The sequence below is a fragment of the Heloderma suspectum genome, chromosome 3 (assembly GCF_057233095.1).
Source record: "Heloderma suspectum isolate Gila_16-S chromosome 3, 16-S_ref, whole genome shotgun sequence".
Lineage (NCBI taxonomy): Eukaryota > Metazoa > Chordata > Lepidosauria > Squamata > Helodermatidae > Heloderma > Heloderma suspectum.
Window position 1 is genome coordinate 235,426,232 of NC_139460.1, and position 16,685 is coordinate 235,442,916.

The following is a 16,685-nucleotide window of genomic DNA, read 5'->3' on the forward strand; positions in this document are numbered from 1 at the left end:
TCCTGAATTATTTAAAAACAGTGTAATGCAGAGAGAAGATAATGTGGTATGTGTTCAGTGCACAAATACAGAAAGAAAAACAAGGATTTCTGATGAATCGATAGAATTTAATAGGCTGAAAGTTGTAACAGCGCAGGACTAGCAGTAACCTACTTAGGGTCAAGAATACTTGAACCACAAAAAACAACTTATTTACACAATCAAGAACACAGCTGACAGGTAGCATTCTCTCTCTGATCTTATTTGAAAATTCCATACAGGCTTCCTTGGGAGATGGGATGCTCATTGTGTAAGGTCCAGCTCCCAGGTAAGCTTACATAGGTAGGCTTTCTCCTGCAGACATCTATTCCTAACACATGATGGAAGTTAAGGGCTGGGCTTGGGGAAACCGTGCAACCTCGGGACTCTCAACTGAGCCAGTTTCGAGGACCCCTTTGCCTTTGTGCCAAATGTGTTACCAAAGCTGATTCACATTAACCCAATTTCTTTTTAATATCAAAGAACATCCAATTTCCGCTATCATTCCTCAGCTTTATGAAGCAGAGCAGAAGAAGAGAGTCTGATGTCATGTTCAAAGAATACCCTCCCCTGTCCCTGGTTTATATGGGATGTTCCTGGTGGTTCTGCATGGATCTATGGCCCAACTGGAGTCCATCCAGAGTAGAGCCTTCAGTGTGGTGGCTCTCATTCTATAGAACTCCCTGCCTCTGGAAGTCAGGCAGGCACCAACATTGTGTTGTTTTCAGTGCCTGCTGAAGACATTTTTATTTCAAGAAGTCTTCCTTGATTGACCAGCCACAGTTTTTATTGGTATTTTTAACTTTTAATGTGTTGTTTTATTCTGTATTTTAATATAGTATTTTAATATAGTGTTTGTTTTATTCTTTTTCTCTTTTATTGTTCACCGTTCCGGAATCTGTTTAGATGTGGAGCAGTATATAAATGTTGTGAATTTTAAAAAATGTGAACGGGGCAGACAACTAGATAAAATACATGGCTACCCACGGGTACATTTTCTTTACTGAATCATGTTCTCCTCTTTCACATTTATCATGTCAGTCCAAATTAGACCATAAGCCCCTTGCGGCTAGGATAAAGGCTATGAACATTTGTGTCCTTAGAACACTACAGGTGTTAAGTTTATGCTAAGAAGCAGGACTTTCCCTAAGACAAGATATGGTATTTTCTACTGTAGTGCCTAAGGAAGTTATTATCCTATGAAAATTTCTCCACATACACAAACAATTAAGCATTCATAAAGTATATTAATGACATCCATCCTTAAAATTATCCAGCTTTGTTAAATCTTATGCACAGTTATATTTATGGATCCTCTTTCTGGATCATTGCTTTCCAGGAAAAACTGTACACAAACAATAAAATTAACAACACCGCACCTCGTCCTAAACAAATTTAAACAACCTTTTTTTGCCAGTCTCAGAATATGGCAAATAAAAATGAAAGATTTGATTTCCATGTGGGCTTCAGATTTTTCTACTATGACATTTACAAGGGTTGTAGAGTTATTTTCACAAATTTACATCCATTTCAACTTGAAATTTTAGTTTATTTCTAGAATTGTAATCAATTAATCAATATGAAAACAATATGACATGCTCCCCACAATGTCTCCAAGAGTGTTTTACATAACACAAATGAAATACAATTAGGGCTCAATTTTCTTACATGGCATATTAAAATCACTCCAAAAGCAAAGTGTCGGGAAAAGGATGTATTGCAAACTCTGATCAAGGAGGACAAATCAGTCAATCCTAAAGGAAATCAACCCTGACTGCTCATTGGAAGGACAGATACTGAAGCTGAAGCTCAAATATTTTGGCCACCTGATGTGAAGAGAAAACTCTCTGGAAAAGACCCTGATGCTGGGAAAGACTGAAGGCAAAAGGAGAAGGGGACGGCAGAGGATGAGATGGCTAGATAGCATCACGGATGCAATGAATATGGACTTGAGCACACTCCGGGAGAGAGCGCAGGACAGGAAGGCCTGGCGTGCTATGGTCCATGGGGTCACAAAGAGTCGGACACGACTGAACGACTGAACAACAACAACAACAACAACAAATACACTTCACATCTGATAGTTTCTTTTCAGATGGAAGAAATTGCTGTGGCTAAATGGCAGAGTGTATGCTCTCCATGTTTAGGGTCCAAGGCTCAAAGTCCAGCACCTTCAGCTAAACCTGGTAGGTAACTTGCAGCAAAAGTAGCACTAGAGGTACAGTTAGTGAGAATTTGTGGCACTCCTGGACTGCAGCATGTGTGTCCTTAAGGCTATGATGCAGTCAGGCTGCACTCCCACCAGCCTCTCCCACACTATCCTACAGTCCACTACCTAGCTATGGTGACTGCTACACTGCTAAAAAAGGGGAAATACATCACCAAGAAAAGAGGACAACGATTTGCATATGCACCTTTATACGGTTAGGTGTGCATGTAGAAATAATAACTACTATTTAAATAGAAATACAACACATCTCACCAGAGCAGAGCAAACTGACAAGCTGACCTGTGTGCTTGCTCAGTCTGCTATCCAAGTGCAAAGTACTGATGGGCAATTTCAAGGCCCCTGCTCTCCCTCCTTAAGGTTTTGGTGTCTTGTTTTTATTTTAAACAAGAATTGGACTGGATAGCCCACCAAACAGAGGACACCTTCAAACAGAGGACTGTCCTCTGTCAGCTTTCCAAAATATTAGTCTTCTGTAAAGTAGGACATCTGGCCACTCTATACCTAGCTCAATAGAGAGAGGTTATTCCAAGGTGTGGGGAGAATAGCTGTATCTGAACAGCAGTGCATACTAGAGCGGCAGTCCCTCATACTTGTAACACACATTTGACAAAATGTGTTGGCCATCACTGAGCTAAAGAAAGTCAGATAACAGGGTTGCAAAGGTCTCTCCCTGAGATTCCAGAGAGCAAGCAGTAGCAGCTGCCAATACTGGACTAGGTGTAAAGCTAGTGGTCTCTCTCCAAATAAGGCAGCTCTTTATATTTATGTAACTGCATAGAAAGATGTAACAACCACTGATCCAATAGGAATGTCTGGTTGCCAAAACAAGTGCATTTCATGGATTGCTTCCATCAGGTCAGAGGAAAATAATTTGCATCCAGCATAATTCATTATGTGCTTCCTTCCTAAAAGATGATCAGTCCTGTCAGTTACCACTGTGCATACACCTATTAGGTGGAGATTCACATACTCCTTCACCTTCCCACCTACACTTACCTACCTAACAATGCTGATCATGTGTTTACCACATGTGTTTAACACAGAGTAACAGCAGGTGCACAGCCTTCAGCTATGTGCAATATATTTTAATCAGGGCCAAAATTTGTATATAAACACTAAGTAATAAACTCTGTGCTTAAGTTGAACACAATTCTGAGTTTTTCCAGATTTAAAGAGCTATGAATTACATGGAATATTCCTGTTCCTTCCACATGTAAAGAAAGAGACCATATTTTAACTTTGATTTTTTTTAAGTAACAGCCTCCTTCACAGCACCTTCAATGTAAGAATGTACACATTAAAAGCTCTACAGAAAAATGATAAGACATTTATGAGTTACCAGCTGCTAGCCATAGTGTTCAATGCCCCCAAAAGCATGTATAATAATTTAAGATATATTTATTATTGAAAAGATACGATAACATTACTTGCATTATTACCACATTAGCACATATCTATTATTTCAAAAACCTTACACACAGGCTTATCCTTAACGCACCCATCTATTTCATTTTATTATTAAAAAGCAATTCCTTGACACTGACAATATTCTCTTGTCCAATTACAGCTACAATTTTATGCACATTTATTTGGAAGTAAGACCCTTTGATCTCAGTGAAACTTGCACTGAGTAAACATGCACAGGATCAGCTTGTATGTGACAGTAAATGGAACATGTCACTTCTCCAAGCTCCAGATTTTAATTTTGTTATATACAAAATTATATAACAAATGTGATGTTGTTCTTTTTTTTTGAAGTTATTTCACATCTACAAAATGCTGTCTTAGAAAAAAAAAACCCACCACTATAACAGTTAAACATATTTAAAACTAATAAAAGGTATGAATTAATTGCATTCTGTTACTTACAGTACATTCTTCCTTACACTACACACTTTGTTAAATCAAACAAATTAACCTCATTTACCTCTTTTTCATTCAGAGCAGGTCTACTGGACAACAAGTATAACAGCCTGGGATCCATTTTGCTTATTAACTGAATGTAACTATCAGCAAATCCTTCTTTCAGGAAATCCTGGCCTGAGTGAAATGCAGTTCCTTTTAACAGACAATGTATTGGCAGCTCCACCCTCCTCCTCTCCATCCCTCCCCTGCCCACTCATGTGCTTCTAAATGGAAACCTTGACTTCTGAACGCTATATTAGTGGTCTTGCCATGTGATAAATGGTCAAAAGGCTCAAGAGTCATAGGACTGTCTGGGAAAGGGCTGCTCTGTTTAACAGTGTAAAGATTTCCTCCTCTTACTGGAACAGGAAACATTCATTCTGATCAATGATTAAGAAATTACCAGCTTTCAACCCCACTCCTCAGACAATTTTTTCCATGCAGCTGCACATAGCCTGCATTTCCTATTCTAAAAAAGGCATAAAGAGAAAACAAGAAAGAAAGAAAGAAAGAAAGAAAGAAAGAAAGAAAGAAAGAACACACTAGAAATAAAACATGCAAGTTTTAATCTGGAAGGGAGAGTAACCCAGACCCCAAACATGCCCTGTATGAGCTGAGGAGACAGCTCCACAGTATTCTTTGCATTTGAAATTATAATCCATCAGCCCTATCAACAAATAGCCCCATCAACAAAGGTGGAAGTTTACGCCTCTACTGTAGTCTCCTTACTGACAGAGTAAATTACTACTCAGTACTGCAATTGTATCATGGAATTATCTTACAGGGCTGTAATCCTCCATGCATTCATCATCTGAGAAGAGTTTTAATAGAAAAGCAATACTGTTCCAGCAACCTCTAGAATGATGTGGGGCTGTACCAAATCTTCAGCTGTGACTTTTTTCTTTATCTATTTTGCAGGATTTCCAGCCCACCTTTCAGTGTGCACTGCCTCCACACGATGGTTTACAAAAATTTAACACACCACTACAAACAACAAAATATCCCCATCAACTCCACTAATTAATATGTAGCACAATAAAAACTTTAAAACACAGCACATTAAAATTAACCAAACACAGACTGGAATAAAATATCCTTTGCAACCTCTTAAAGATTGGAAATGATGGGGCCATTCGTATTCCCCTAGGAAGGGAATTCCAGAGGTGCGGGGCCACCACTAAGAAGGCCCTGTACCTGGCACTTACCAATTAAATAGCTCTTACTGACAGCAGCTGAGAGAGCAGGGCTTCTGGTACAGATCTTAAAGTTCAGGCAGTCTCGTATATGTGCAGGCAACGCGTCAGATTCTGTTCCAGATTCTGGAACCAGGTTAGGGCTTTAAAAGCCAAAACCACCACCTTAAATTGGACCCCAAAAAGAATAGGCAGGCAATGTAACCAGTACAGTATTGGTGTAATATGGTCCAATTGTCTGGCACCTACAATCACTTTCAGCTCAATTAAGAATGAGTACAACTCGTAACTCCCAACAGCCAATTCCTATGTGACCCACTTAACAACATAATCAAATTTTTAATTAATACACTATAACAAAACAACATATTTTAAACAAAGAATAAGTCTGCTGCCCCAAGTCTCAATATCACTCAAGTTAGAAAAGTTCAACTTAAAGACATGCATCCCTGTTTCCTCATTTATTTATGTGAAATTTGCCTTCAAAGGAAAGGGATAGGGTTAAAGGTTTGATTAGAAAAGAGAAGCCATTAGAGCCCTACCTTTCACCTCTTATGCCAGAGGAAGACCTGTCAAGCCTTCTTAAACCCTCCAAGCAGCATCAACGAGGCCAGTTCATCACTGGGACATCTCTGCTATAGCGTAGGCTTTATATGTATAGGATTCCACTGGATGGCTAGGGCTGCCAGATCTCCAGCTGTGGCCCTGAGACTCTGGTTTGGTGGTCTATGCTCAGGATGGCAATCTCAGGGTTTCAACTAGTCTCAAATTACTACCATTGAATCTTGAGTTTTGCAGCAATCTTAGCTGAAAATGGAACTATTTTTTTAATCATTCATTCTGAAAGAGGAAAGATTCCATAAGAGGGTTTTTTTTCCTTCTTGTCAACGTTTCCCTGATTTCCAATTAGAGTAGGGAGAGGTGGGGAATAAATGCCAGTCCCCGCAGCTTCTCGGAAGCAATGGTGAATTTCCTGGAGGGCACCTTGGAAATGATCCCCTGTAAAAGCTTGAAAATATTTTTTTTAACCAGAAATTCACTTGTAGTCCCTTGTGGAAGGGAGGGTCCATCCCATTTGCTTGCTCGATGAGCATCGCTAACCAATCGGGAATACAATAAGGAAAAACACATGCACACAATGTGGCTGCTAGTCGTAGTCTGCAGCAGAGAACATGGCTTTTGGAGAGAGAGGTGATGTGAGTGAAACAAAACAAAATCACTGCTATTTTCCCTGCATTAGGAAGAAGGGGGTTGTTTAAACTGTCTGTCCTGCTCTCTTATAGTTTCGAAAAGCACTCGGTACAGATACTTTATTTTATTCTGTTATTGCTATTATACAAGGCATTTCTACACGAGGCATTTATCGCCCACTCATCATTCCCTAATCATGGTTGTTTATGGGTTCTTAAGGCGACATAGTGACCCTCTAGTTTCACTTCTGTGTCTAAAGAGCACTACCAGAGAGGTTTTTTAGAGCAGGGGAAATGAGGTATTTATTTGTAAAAGTAAAAGAAACTGGTTTTGCCACTTGTATATTTGCGCTATTCCACTACACTACAGTGCCACCTAGAGGTTATGTGGTGGAAAAGCAGGAAAGGATACACTCCTCATGTAGCGCTCGGATCTCAATTCTGCTACAAAACCAAAAGTAGAAACAGTGACTTAACAGCTGATTAACAGCCTCGTGTAGAAAAGATCATTGTTTCATTATTACTACTAATAGCTAGCATTTTTGCTTTTTGAGCACTCAAAGAATTTATCTTATATTGACTCAGTAATTCTGATAGAAACCCTATAAGTATTATTGCAGGAGGGACATGGGCATGACACTGAGAGCTGGTGCAGTTAGTAGTTCTACACTCTGGACTTAATGGCCTTGAGGGCACTATAGATGGCAATCTGTATTACTTCATTTACTTCAAAATATTTCTGCAGTACTTTTTTGTTCACTTGCTTGTACTGTCTCTGTGAGCCCTGAGTCTAACAACTTTCTATGCTCTGAAATGAACATTTGCAATGCTCTTGGCAGGGAGGATAGGGAGAACACTAGATCTAGTTGGCTCTGCCTACAGGGACAGCCCCCCCCCCACCCCTCTGCACACCACCGGTCCCAAAAGGCTGGACTTTTATGAGTGACCATCAGTAACTTCTATTGCCATCAGCGACAGCCTTCTTAAGACTTTAAATGATCTTGCATTATCTATCAAAAACATAGTTGTTATACAGCAGACAATGCTGCTGTAAATTATTGAGCAAAGAGTCTGCATAACACACAAGAGTTTTCTTGTCAGGGCCAACTGTCATTGCCATGTGTTCCATAATGCTGCCAGACATGCCTGTTTAAAGATCAAGTACAATGTGGAGGCTCTTGTTCACAACATTTATTATGAGTTCTCCTGGAGCACCCTCAGAAATGAGAAACCCAAGGAATGCTTTGAGGCGGTTGGCATGAAGTTCCATACACTTTTCAGCCATGGAAATGCTTGGTGGGTCTCCCTCTTCCCTACTATCAAACTGCTACTCCTCTCTTGGCCTGCCATTAAATCCTATTTCCTGGAGCTGGGGGAAGAGCAGACCAGTGACACCATATGGCAGTTTATTAACCATCAGGCAGATGAGATGACAACCAATACCACTTCCCAAATTTCACTTCCAGAGTGCTACCTCTAGTTTGTGCATCATTTCATGAAAACTTTCCATGACTTTTATTATATTGGAAAAAAACATGCAGTCAGGCCACAGTTGCACACATTGGTATGCAACTTGAGGGAGAAAGTAATTAATTGTAGGGAAAAAGATTTTTGGGCAAGCAAAATTGTAGTCAAGTTCAAAACAGCTACCTGATTCTCAATGTGAATGTTTCAAAACAGATACAGTCAAAATGTACAACCAGGCAATAATGTATCTTCAGAAATGGTATGACTTTCAGAACACCTACGGGACTTTACAGCCTTTGATCTTGATCTAGATTAAGATAAGTTAGGCCTTGAACATGTATGTACAGTTGCCAAGATTCTGGATGTTGAGGTTAATGTAGAAGATTTTTTTTTTATGAGCTCAACCTAATTCAGAAATTTCTGCCAGAGGTGAGAAAATTAGATCTTCCTCTGGACCAGAAATGGGTGCAAATTACTGGAAAACATCAAATCTGCATCTCTTGCACAAGTTGATAGTGCTGTGATCACCATCCCATTAAGTGATGCATACATAAAAAGGGTGTTTTTCACATGGGAAACATATGGACAGACAAAACAGGAACCGCATGCCAGCCTCCTTAATTAAAGCAGAGTTTTATGTTAAATTCAATTATGAATTGAACTGTGTCCAATTTTTCAAATATATAAAGCTGCAACCACAGTTGCTTAGAGCATAAATTTCAAATCCCTAGTATAAATTTTAAGCACTGTGTAAATATTCTGTGATTGCACATTCAGTTTGTTCGTTATTGTAAAAATAAATAGTTAATTCTTCTTGTGTATTTAATTGCATAAAGGAAGCCCTGTCTGTCTGTCTGTCTGTCTGTCTGTCTCTCTCTCTCTCTCACACACACACACACTATTTTGCAATGGTTACTGCAGGGCCCCACCTCCTGTGATGGCTCAAGGGCCTGGCCCCCAGGATCTCAGGTTTTGGCCTTGACATCTCAGGGAATGGGATGCTGCTGACCTGCCAACCCTATGGCTGGATTATACTTCCTCAGACTCCTCCACCCTATGCTCTAACCCACAGGTGAGGAACTTGTGGCCCTCCAGATATTTTGGCCTACAACTCCCATCAGCCCTAGCCAGCATAGTCAATGTGAGTGATGATGGAAGTTGTAGGCCAAAACATCTGGAATGCCACAAATTGCCCATCCCTGCTCTAAGCAAATATCATTTAGCTTCCCTGTACCCCTATACAGCACATTTCTCTCTCTCTCTCTCTTCCCAGCTGATCCTGGCTTGCCGCTGGGATTTTGTAACCCAAATATCCACAGTCTCATCTCCTTTCACTCCTATCCCAGTTCTGCAGGTGATGAACAGCTGAGTTGACAGCTTCCTGGCTGGGTCTTCTTCTCTTTAGTTCTTCTCACTGACCATCCTGTCCAAATTGCCCTCCCTGCTGCAGCCCCTTGCCCCCGCTGTCCTGTCCACACACCGCCCCCCATGAGATACAACTTTAAAAACAGACTCATACAAAGCAAAACAAAGACAGATCAGAACAAAGCCATCTTTAAAACAAACCAGAGAGAAAATCCAGTTTTAAAATACATAAAAAAACCAGTTGGAACAAAACAGTTTTTATGGCCTACCTAAAGATAGGCAAAGATGAGGCCAACTTGACTGCCTTAGGGAGGTGAACTCCTCAGTTGGAATTCCAGTCACAAGTAAATCAGTTTTTTAAAAAGCAAATTTTTCTCATTACATTATCCTTAATACACATGTTTTAAAAACATAAACTTGTTCTAAGGAAAATCAAGTATTACCCAAGTAAATTGTTACTGAGGTGGTCAGCCTCATTGCCATTTTAAGCACATGGCTAACTCCTTGATTCTAGATGCTTCCATGTTGCCCAAAGTATGCCAAGTAAAAGTGTGAACATGTAAGACAGTAAAGAAGATGCACACCAGTTGCCCTCTTTTGGTGTGCACTACAGGTCATGTTTCCACACCTATGCAACAAGTGTGGCACCGCCAGGATACACAGAGGCATTGGTTGTGCCTGATCCCTAACCCAATCAAGCAATCCAAGGCACATTCCTGATTGACTGTCCAAAGCCTAAGAGGGAACATTCCATGTCAAAAGTACCACCAGTGGTAAACACTCATTAGCATCTGTTAAGGACCTACACCTAAACGTTGCACAACCATCTCCTCCTAAGGACTTTGCATTTTTGTGTTCACCATCGTGGCAAACCCATTAGTATGCTAGACACCCCCTTAGCCTTCCTTCCTAGGGGAAAACCACTCACTAAATCAAGGTCTTAAACAGAAATTCTTTCCAATAAAAGTTCAGTACATGTTATCCCAACAGTTCATTCTATCCCCTCCAGAGATTTCATTGCACATAGTCAATTCCCCCCCCAATTTCCCCATAGTCAATTTCCTCCCTCCTATCTCTCCTAGTCCTCCTTCCCCCTCCAGCTGTTTTTATTATTTCATACTTAGAAAAGGCTTATTTCCCAGTAGCGCAGTTTTAGGTCTATCACTTGCCCCATTTGGGCATCCCAATTCCTACCACTGCACACTCTTACTCTAGGTCAAGAGTAATGTGGTGCCCTCTACAACTCCAATAATCCCTGACCACAGGCCATGCTGGTTGGGGCTTATGGCAGTTATAGTCCAAAACATCTGGAGGACACCAGGTTGCCTACCCCTGCTCTAGGCTAAAGACTGTATTGACACAAATTCCTCTTCTATATGTACACATTACACACGTGGATGAGGATACATGGCAACAAGATAAGCAGATGGACTCTCAATTTTCCTTTCACCCAATTCTATCCCTGTTTTGAATCATGTCCTTTTTTCTTTTTTTTTACTTGACCCCCAGAACTAAAGGATTCTACCCTGAACGTTAGCCTTAAAACAGCCGGTGTGGTGTAGTGCTTAGAGTGCTGGACTAGGACTGGGAAGATCCGGGTTCTAGTTCACACTCTCCAACGAAGCTCACTGGGTGACTTTGGGCCAGTTACTGACTCTCAGCCTAACCTACCTCACAGGATTGTGGTGAGGATAATGTTGAGAGGAGCAGGACTACATAAGCCACCTTGGGTTCCTTGCAAAAGGGGAAAAAAAGTGAGATATAAATGTAATAATAAAACAAGAATAAAAATAGTGAATGCAATTATAATGAAAGCAGTTTTGCTGATATGTTTCGAGCATAGTTCTTTTTCAGCCATCTTTTCCCAAAAACAGACCAGTGTAAGAAGTAATTGCCATCAGTGCCATTATCTGACCCTATATTCTCTAAGGGGCTTCAAATACCATGTCTGTAGACATAGGGATGGCGGAGAATTTCTCCACGCATTCGGGCCCCCGAAATTGGCGGTGAAATTTTCCACCCCCCCCCCGGGATGGGACTTACCTCCTTCGAATGTCCCTCTCGGCGGCGGGTCCCGGCAGCGGTTCGGCGGCGTTTCAGCGGGGGCGGCGGCCGGTCTTCCGACCGGCTGCCGCCACCGCCATTACAAACTAAATGTAAAAAAACAACAACACACACACGTGATAGGCTACGTAACGATTTACGTAGCCTATCACGGCTGACTTTGGAAATCTAGCCGTGATAGGCTACGTAAATCATTACGTACCCTATCACGTGTGTGTGTGTGTGTTTTTACATTTACTTTTGTATTTCGCGGCCGGGGAGACGGGGCGCTTCTCCCCAGCCTGAATTTCGGCGGCGAGGGATGGGGCACCTCCCCCCCGGCCTGAATTTGAGCGGGGCGAGGCGGGGCGCCTCCCCCCCGGCCTGAACTTCGGGGGGAGAACCGAAGCGCCTCCCCTTCACCGCGAAGCAAGCTGCGAGACCAGGTAAGGGACTTTCATCCATCCTTATGTAGACATACAACATCTTCTTTTCAAGACTTCAAGTTAATGGAACAATTAAATGCTAAAAATTATATTCTGAGCACTCACATCTCAACCTAAAGCTAAACTGCAAAATATAGTTTAATGAAGGGTACTTCCACACATGCTGACCTTTAAAACATAACTTCAAGCTGTTAACTTCATACAACAATCTGAGGTTTCTTGAAAAAGAAAACAACACTTAAGATGGTGGTGGTGAATTGTTCATAGTTAATTATTAAATTATGTAGTGTACTCACCTACTAGAATAAGATGCTATAGGCTGCAAAGAAAAAGAGAGAGAGGAATTTAAAATATTATTGCTTTTTCCATTTTAGAAAGCTTTGCTGCTTTAACTTGATTACACATATCTATGATGCTTTACATGGACAGTTTCATCTCAAATTTAATCCTTTAGAAGAGATATCTAATAGTCGTTTCTTACTAGTTTAACAGAAGCACCCACATAAATAAGGTCACCTCATTGCGGAATCTGAACTAGTACAAGGCAATTATTGACAAACAGAACTTGCATATATTCACCTGAAAAAACAGCAACTGAAACTGACAAAAGCCCTGGTCAAATAAGAATGAACACATGGGGGAAGAAGTAGATTGAGATCACATACACTGGCCACATTTCCAGCTTCCACACACTAACAGTATCATTTGTGCAGGAACCTCTGCACAACAGCTCCCTAAAAACACATGTACTCGGGAAACACGGTGTGGATTACAGGGAGGCTTTTGCGCAAACATCTTGTACACATGAAAATTAGGTTGGGCTCTGGCTGGATCCAAACAACACCACACTTCCATGTTCCTAAGAAAGGTCTGGAATTGTATTTGTCAAACTGAGGCCTGTCATGCCATACAGCAAACCTGTTTTGAAACTGAGGAGAATATCATAAGCAGTTTGTAATTTGTCATGGAAAGGGCTAATATTCAACAGGAGGATGGGGGAACCCAACACATCCTTTGGACAAGCCCAAAGTTTTGGATCTTGGCCTATGATTTCTGTTCCATTAAGGCAACCATGACAGTTGATGGAACCATGATTTATCTGTGAAATCTAGGATAACCTTACAGATACACCTCTCTTTAACCAATACATGAACACCTCTATTAATATACTAGTAAAAATGTGAGGTGTAAATGGGATATACAGACAACTGGCTGTGTTCATAATCAGCAAGTATATTTCTACAACAAGTTTACACATACATGTTGGCTGCTGGTTTCCTCCCAAGGTCCCTTCCATATACAGGATAACATGGAGAAATCCCCATGTGAACTGAGCTGTTCACAGATATATCTCACAGCGGCCAGCAGTCATTTCCATAAACAAGGTTTCTTATATATAAAGATGTCAGATTATAAAGAAAAAGAAAGTCATCTGAGCAATCTACATCTACTAGTCGATTGCAGAGACCATGCCGAGAAAGGGTACCTCGTTGTTGGTTGAAAGACTATAGTAGCTAAGGAGGGAGGAATGTTATGTACCCTAGCGGGGGTACTGTGACTTAGTTATTGTTTTGAACCTTGGCAGCTCCTGTAGAGTTGGTAGTAGCAGAGTGGGTGGAGCTTCTGCTGAGTGCTTCACTTCTGTGTGTGATAAATAAAGAACAGTGGCTTGCTGATTCTTACAGTCATTCCTTCTGCCTATACAACATCCAGTTAAAATAGAACCTATTATGGCATTCTATTACCCTTCCTCCCTATATGACTCCAACCAGAATCTGGTCAAGACACAGGTTAAAACTAACTTTTTTAATGAATTCTTCTTTTCAACAGCCTATGCACAAAATAGTACAAGAAATTAGGTCACAAAGCACTGCACAGAAAGAGAGGGAGAGAGAGAGATGAATCCAAACACTAACATAGTTATTTCATAATCTGTAGCAATCTACTTGTTTTGTCCTGCATTCTAGAGAGAATTCATCCATCTTGGAGGATGTTGTATTGCACAGTATCTACCTGAATCATTTCAGTTGATTATGCTGCATATCAGAAACCACAGAACTAAACCTCATTTAACAGTCATTCTGCATTATGAAGATTAACAAGCTGCAAATAGTTCCAGTAACCAACTGAATTCAATAAAACTAGTTGTCCCCTTACACTCTAACACAGCTGCCCTCATTACCTACTGTATTCTCCTAACTACCAGAACACCCTCCTCCCTTCACCAAATCCCTCAGCCACTGACCTTCAATTTGGAGGTGCAAATGGCCAACATAAACAATTACAGAAGTAATTTTGCAGACAGTTACACAGGCCCAAACAATTTAGAAACTATCATACAATTGCAGTTGATTGAAACCGAAGATATGAACATAGCTCCACAGTATTTTCCATGAAATATGTATAGTTTCATATCTCAAGTGAGAAGGAAATGCTGTTGTGAACTTGTGATACTGCCATTCCTATTCTTATAAACAGTGTTTTCTTTTTAAGAATGCCTGAGGAAGCCTGGAAATGGATGTGAGGAAAATTGCCTTACAAATATTACGTCTTTATTTGAAATAAAGCTTCCAGGATAGAAATTAGTCATAAATAGAAGAAGGAGGTGTTGTCCCTAATGGACTGCAGATTGAGGACAAGGGACTTCATATATATATGTTAAACTCAAATACTATTGGGATTAGGGAAAGTAGGCAGAATAATTGGTTTATTAAAAAGGCTCATGGTTAATACTGTTTTGGAATAATAAGGTATAGGATAATATTCTACCTTATACAAATCACAACTATTGAAAAGTTGGTTTATACTAGAGGCTAATGTTCAAAGCAAATACTTTATATATAGTATAAACACAGAGACACATCTTTCTTTTTAAAATGTTTTTCTCACAGAGAATATGCCTAAACTGCTTTGTACATTATCTTCCAGAGTCTCAGGTTCTAAAATCTAGAAACATCCCACCCACTCTCCTCCAGACACAGGCACACACAGGACACAAAGAAATGAAGGAAGCTAATATTGAACTTCCCAGTTCCTAACAGATGTTTCCTGGAAAGGGAATGTGCATTGAGTCATTATGGCACAGTAAGCAGCTATATATAAATATGAAATTGTGACATTTAACCTAGTCAAATGCCTATAAAATGACCCATGCACATAATGTGTTCCCTCATTTTAAATAAGATCAAAATCTAACTTATTAACCTGCCTCAGTTATCTACAAAGTCTACAAACTTTCATAGTTATACTCAAAACCAATTTAAACATTATAGCTCTCAAATGGAGGCTTACCTATAGCAGTGCTTCACATGTCTGATACAACAGTTAATTCATGGAAACTCCCCTCCCCCCAATACAAATTGCAGACATGAGAGACATATCTGGATTGCTACCACAGAGGTAGCAAAGAGTTAAAGCACTCCTACCCCACATTCTAGGGTCCCAACTCAGATCACTTATTTTTAAGTTTTAAAAGAACAGGCGCAGCTGAATACTACATATTAAAAGCAATTTGTAACAGAAGCATTCCGGGATAATGAATATAGCAGGCAGTTTGAGCCTCAAACGGCACTTCCCATTCCAGCCACCAAGTAAAGATGTTTTGTTTTTAAATTTAAATTGCAGAAGAAGACCCGGATCTTGCAGATGCCGAGGGTGGCCCCTATGAGCACCATATTGGGGAAGGCACGTTTAACAAAACCAATATATTTTACTATTTTCAACATTATGGCCATAATAAACTTTTTCATTAGCACTCTTTCCACTTGAAGTTAAGATACTATCACACCTGGTGGGAAAATGAATGAGATCGGGTTGCTGAGTCATACTTTCAAAAACTGAGGGATGCCTACTGAATTCCATTGATCAATTGTGGAAGTAAAGGAGCAATTGCATAAAACAGGGATGGTCAACTTCTGTATTTTCAAGAAGCCACTCTATTTTCCAGATAGCGGTCTGGGGTAGCCACACCTCCCCATGGGTGGCCTAGCACTAGAATAAAGCTGGCACCACCTAGCAGTAAGTCTGCACAATTGTGGAGCCCATAGACTGAGATATACCCAAGGCATCACATATACTTTCCAAAGGGAGATACAACATTAAAGCATGGATCTTTCTTATAACACAGAAACTTATTATTTTCCTTGAAAATTAAATCCTGTGGTATGCTTTGCCACACTTTGATTAAAATTCTTTGGCTGCCAAGGACCAAATACAATTTTCTGAGAACAAATGAAAACTAGAGGCCACTTGTTTGCCATTCTTGGTCGACAAGGGGCTTCCCTAGCCAATCCATCATGTAACGTATTTATCCATTTAGTAATCCAAACTGCAATTTGAATTTATGATAGTGCATATCTTGACTAGACACAATGGGAGTACAGATACAACAAAACACAAACAAAAATATTATAAACACACCCCACTAACACAGCCCAACATCTCTCCTTTTAGTTGTTAACATGTACATTATTAGCCTTTCATGTTTTGTTAAAAGCAAGGCTGGTTACCAGCATTAATGCATTATGCTAGTGAGGTGAAAGGGAAAATGAATCAGAAACATACCAGCGATTTTCTGCTGCAAGTTTAAGTAAAGGATGACAGCTATAAATTAAGGGAACCTAGCAGAGCTAACTACATGCTTTCCAAGTGTTCTCAAAATAGGATACACAATATAGCATAGAAAGAAAACTACAGGATAGTGTAATCCAAATGAAAATTTGGAAACATTATCTTTGTGAATTCTTTCCCAATACTACTAAGACAATAATAGGAAGTCAATCAGTTATGTTACCATAATCCCCAGGAATACCATTCAATTAATAAAAAT

General features: G+C 40.1%; 1 protein-coding gene across 2 annotated transcripts in view; it reads right to left on the reverse strand.

Moving 5' to 3' along the window:
* The window catches only part of PTPRE (protein tyrosine phosphatase receptor type E), a 187,211-nt gene that overhangs the window by 122,586 nt on the left and 47,940 nt on the right, over positions 1–16,685 (reverse strand). The window contains exons 2-3 of one of the 2 annotated variants that reach the window (XM_084845961.1): positions 12,154–12,176; positions 11,040–11,102 (exon numbers count right to left, since the gene is read on the reverse strand). Coding sequence is in view for 1 of the 2 variants with exons in the window: in XM_084845960.1 (XP_084702086.1) it covers positions 4,176–4,186 (11 nt within the window). In the remaining variant the exon portion in view is untranslated. Of the gene's footprint in view, positions 1–4,175; positions 4,297–11,039; positions 11,103–12,153; positions 12,177–16,685 lie in introns of those variants that run through there. The other variant, XM_084845960.1, reaches the window with a different exon arrangement.